Here is a 3815-nt window from a genome sequence, read left to right on the forward strand (position 1 = left end):
TTTCCTCGCATGGATGCAGTTGAATTTCTCCCCTTTGTCTGAGAAATTTCTTGTCCCATTTTTAAATATACAATTGCCTGCTTCTTTTGTCTTTCGCAAACAAGACACAGGAGGGGGGGGGTAAAAGGTTTGGGTGGGTAAGGGGGATAAAAATTAAGCTGCCGAGCTTCTAATGCTCGCTTTGCTTCGTTTTTTTTTCTTAAGATTCTAGAATTTTCCTGTTAGTGTTAATGAGCCAATATTACCTGATGGAACGTATTCGTAGTTGTCACTCTCTGGTCGCTCGGCTCGCTCGGCCCACTTAAACTTGCATCTTTTAAGTAATCTACTAAAAAATGTCCCTGAAAAAAAGAGCAGATACAACCTTTTAGGTTAAAGACATTTATGGGCCTGGAAGAAGGTTAGCGGGCGGTTTTAGGGGGGTTGGGAGGGGAAAAGGGGTAATTTTTGTTCTCTCTCTCTCTCTCTCTGGTGAAAAATATAAAACACATTTGCAGTCTCATTCATATTCCCTCACAATCACAGTATCAAAAATGCTTTTCTATCTTGACGATAGTCTGTGTCTTATCAGATTATTTATATATAAAATATTTTTTCTTTTGTTTTGTTTTGTTTTGTTTTGTTTTTAGTCTTGTGTGCTGTTCTATGTCTCAGTGAACATTCGTTTGCAGTCCATGGAGGGGGGCGGTGTATCTGAACTCACATTGCCGACCTGAGAATACACATCCTCCGGCGTCTGTGGAACTCCTGGGGGCGTCATCCTTTTCTCTTTCTGTCTCCGATTGCAAAACCACACTCTCACCACTTCTTTCTCCAGCTGCAAGTTGTCCGCTAGAGTGGTTATTTCTTGGGCCGAAGGTTTGGGACATTTTAAGAAATGACTCTCCAGGGCCCCTTTGACACTCACTTCAATGGAGGTGCGTTTCTTGCGCTTTCTTCCCTGGGCTGCTATCTTGTCGATACTAGTCGGGCTGCCGGTGGAAGAATCCGCTTCCTCCAACCATTTGTTCAGCAATGGCTTCAGCTTGCACATGTTCTTAAAGCTTAGCTGAAGCGCTTCGAACCGGCAGATGGTCGTCTGAGAGAAGACGTTTCCGTAGAGCGTGCCTAATGCCAAACCAACGTCGGCCTGCGTGAAGCCCAGCTTGATTCGCCGCTGCTTAAACTGCTTGGCGAAGTGTTCCAAATCGTCTGAGGTCGGCGTGTCTTCGTCCGAGTGCGGGTCGTGGCTGTTAACGCCGTGATGCTGTTGCTGGTGATGATGATGCTGGTGATGGTGGTGGCGGTGGTGACTGCCGTGATCAAGCTCCGGGGTGTCTCCTCGCACCAAACCGGGATGCACCAGGCTTTGGCTGCCTGGTGGACTGAGCATGCCGTTCACCGTGAAGCCACCGGGCTGCGAGTAAATGAGGGACTGCTGCTGCTGCTGACCCCCGGATATCGAGGGGATGTGAGCGGCTGTCGAGCTACCCCATGCCCCCGCGTGAGTCTGATGTGGACCCAAATGTGGGGGCCTGTGGTGCAGCGCAGTGCCCGTGTGTAGATCGTCTCTGCCCGAATTATTTTTCACGTCCTGCTGCTGCTGCGGACTCCCCGTCATTCCAACCGGACTGGACGACCAAGGCGATCCGGCTTCTGCCGCGGCCACTGCGGCAGCTGCGGCCGCGGCTGCTGCGTGAGGGAGGGACGTCACCCACTGATGGGCATGGCTCAGCATATGTCCCCCGTTGCTTGCTGCCATTGCTCCCTGCACGAAGTCACTTTGTACCATTTTTACCGTGGGGTCTCCCCTGTACCCACCGGACACCGAAGTTACTGCAGCGCTGCCCGGTTGCATGCCACCGCCTCCGGAGTCCGAGTGAACGATCGAACCAGACGATAATATACCACTGCTGGGTAAATATGGATTGGAAGCCGCCGTGGCCATTCCGCTAACCCTTATGAATATGTTTGTTGATTACCCCCTCCCTTTTGCAAAAACTTTTTAAAGCAGGCAAATTGTATCTCATGAATTATTCAAACTTTAAAAGTCCGAGTTTTATTTTGACGATAACCATCTAAGTGTTTCAGTCAAAAGCCCGGAGAAAGAAGACGACGCGCAAAAAAGAAGAAAGAGAAAATCCGTATTCTGTATTTGAAGTATTCATATATTTCAAATATATAGGAATTAATACAAAAGATAAAATCCAGGTTTTGTCAGCGTTGAAAAAGCTCTCTGGTGTTTTGAGCAGTCCTCCACCTTCGTGCTGCTTTAGCAGTTTTTTAAGAAACAGCAAAACAAAACAAACAAACCAGAAATAAAAAAAAAAAAAAAAAAAATCAAATGTAGTAAACAAGAAACTTTGCCCACATATAAACTTCTAACGGTCGAAGAAATAGCGGTTCGTCCTCAAAAATATCAAGGCCAAATATATGTTCCGAGTTGCTGAGTGGAAAATTATTGACAGAGGTTCCTTAGTTCTTTTGTAATTTGGCCGCGGAGATTTCTCTTCACCCGTTCCCCTTTTTTCTTTTCTTTCTCTGTTTCTTTTATAGTGCTGTAGAGTCTATCTCTTTGTTCTGTTTTGATGTGTTTAAACCTGCCAAACCGCTCCAGTTGAAGTACAATCCTGTATTACAGAGCACGGTAATGTTGCAAGCTCTCTTTCTCATTCGCTTGCTCGCTCGCTCGCTCTCTCTCTCTCTCTCTCTCTCTCTCGCTCTCTCTCCCTCTCTCTCTTTCTCTCTCTGACAGTTAGCTCCGTCCCTCCCTCAGAGCTCGAGGACACACGAATGTTTACCCCGTGCCAAGCGTGCGCACATCGTCCACGTCTTCCCCCCCCCAAATACTAGGAAGTTGAGCGCGAGCTTTTCGTTGATTGGATAACCGCTATGAGATTGACGGATCTGGGAAACCTAGCTGCAGGCGCTTGGACCCCCCTTCCGCCCATTTCAATTGGTTACTTTGGAATTCATTCTCAATAAATTACAAACAATCAAAGACACGTAAAAAATTTTATAAAATTAGCAAAAATAAAAAATACGTCATTATCTTTACCTGTTAAGAAAGCGAAGGGGCTGTGTTTCAGAGAGACTGCCTTATTAAATCTGTGATGGATCCCTTTATAAAATGGCCTATTCATATATTTGGCTCGCAGAGCTATGGCAGAAAAAAGAATGTTTAATTGTTTGATTTATTATGGCTGTAACGGTTCTATAAATTTCAGTCCAGCTAAAAGAGAGCTGTAAAACCGCTGTGTGATACAACACCACTCGCAGCACTACTGGTGTCGTATTTCAGCCAAATAGCGTGGTGTCTCTTGACAGCGAGAAGTTATAATGCTGAAAAGCAAACACTATCTATAATGTTTTCGTAAACTGTTTTAAGATTGTCTCAAGAAAACCACAATCACTGTGCACGCGGATAAGGCAAATGTGAATCAGCCCCGCAAGAGTTAACACGCGATGGTTGAGAGATGCTTCCAAGCGGAAACAGCGAGCGTAGGCAACCTCACTGAACCAGGGATAGAGGGAAAGTGGCAACCAAAACCAGGGCAAATTGAACAGTCCTGTGGGGATAAGGAAAGAAAGTATGTCTCGTAATTTGAGTAACAAGACCAACGGACGACAGGCCGCAATGCATATTCTCTTTCAAATCGCGCGCTGGAATAGATAAGTGTCATTACCAGACCCCTGCAGCATATGGATTCACCCATAGGTATAAATGAACGTCAAATATGAATTTGGACTAGAATACATTTCGCGGCGTTGACGCGCCAGCACCCGCAGAGCAAAGATATTTGCGTTCTTTGCCCTCAGTAGCAGCTGACAATATC

The 3815-nt window shown here is 46.0% G+C and overlaps 1 protein-coding gene across 1 annotated transcript; it reads right to left on the reverse strand.

Annotated features, from left to right (window-relative positions):
- Positions 1 to 227: 227 nt before the first annotated feature.
- On the reverse strand, positions 228 to 1927 carry pou3f3b (POU class 3 homeobox 3b). Its single transcript, XM_030782276.1, has 2 exons — positions 704 to 1927; positions 228 to 341 (listed from the first exon to the last, which is right to left on the reverse strand). Exons 1-2 carry the CDS (start codon positions 1925 to 1927, stop codon positions 228 to 230), a joined length of 1338 nt encoding a protein of 445 aa, XP_030638136.1.
- Between the last annotated feature and the right edge of the window lie 1888 nt (positions 1928 to 3815).

Source organism: Chanos chanos, chromosome 8 (genome assembly GCF_902362185.1).
Source record: "Chanos chanos chromosome 8, fChaCha1.1, whole genome shotgun sequence".
Lineage (NCBI taxonomy): Eukaryota > Metazoa > Chordata > Actinopteri > Gonorynchiformes > Chanidae > Chanos > Chanos chanos.

Bases quoted from the DNA above. Each gene is read 5' to 3' on its own strand.
- pou3f3b (XM_030782276.1), bottom strand. From the start codon at position 1,927: ATGGCCACGGCGGCTTCCAATCCATATTTACCCAGCAGTGGTATATTA. The intron at 342-703 runs GTGAGTTCAGAT...TCTTTTTTTCAG, and splicing joins TGTATTCTCAGGTCGGCAAT to GGACATTTTTTAGTAGATTA.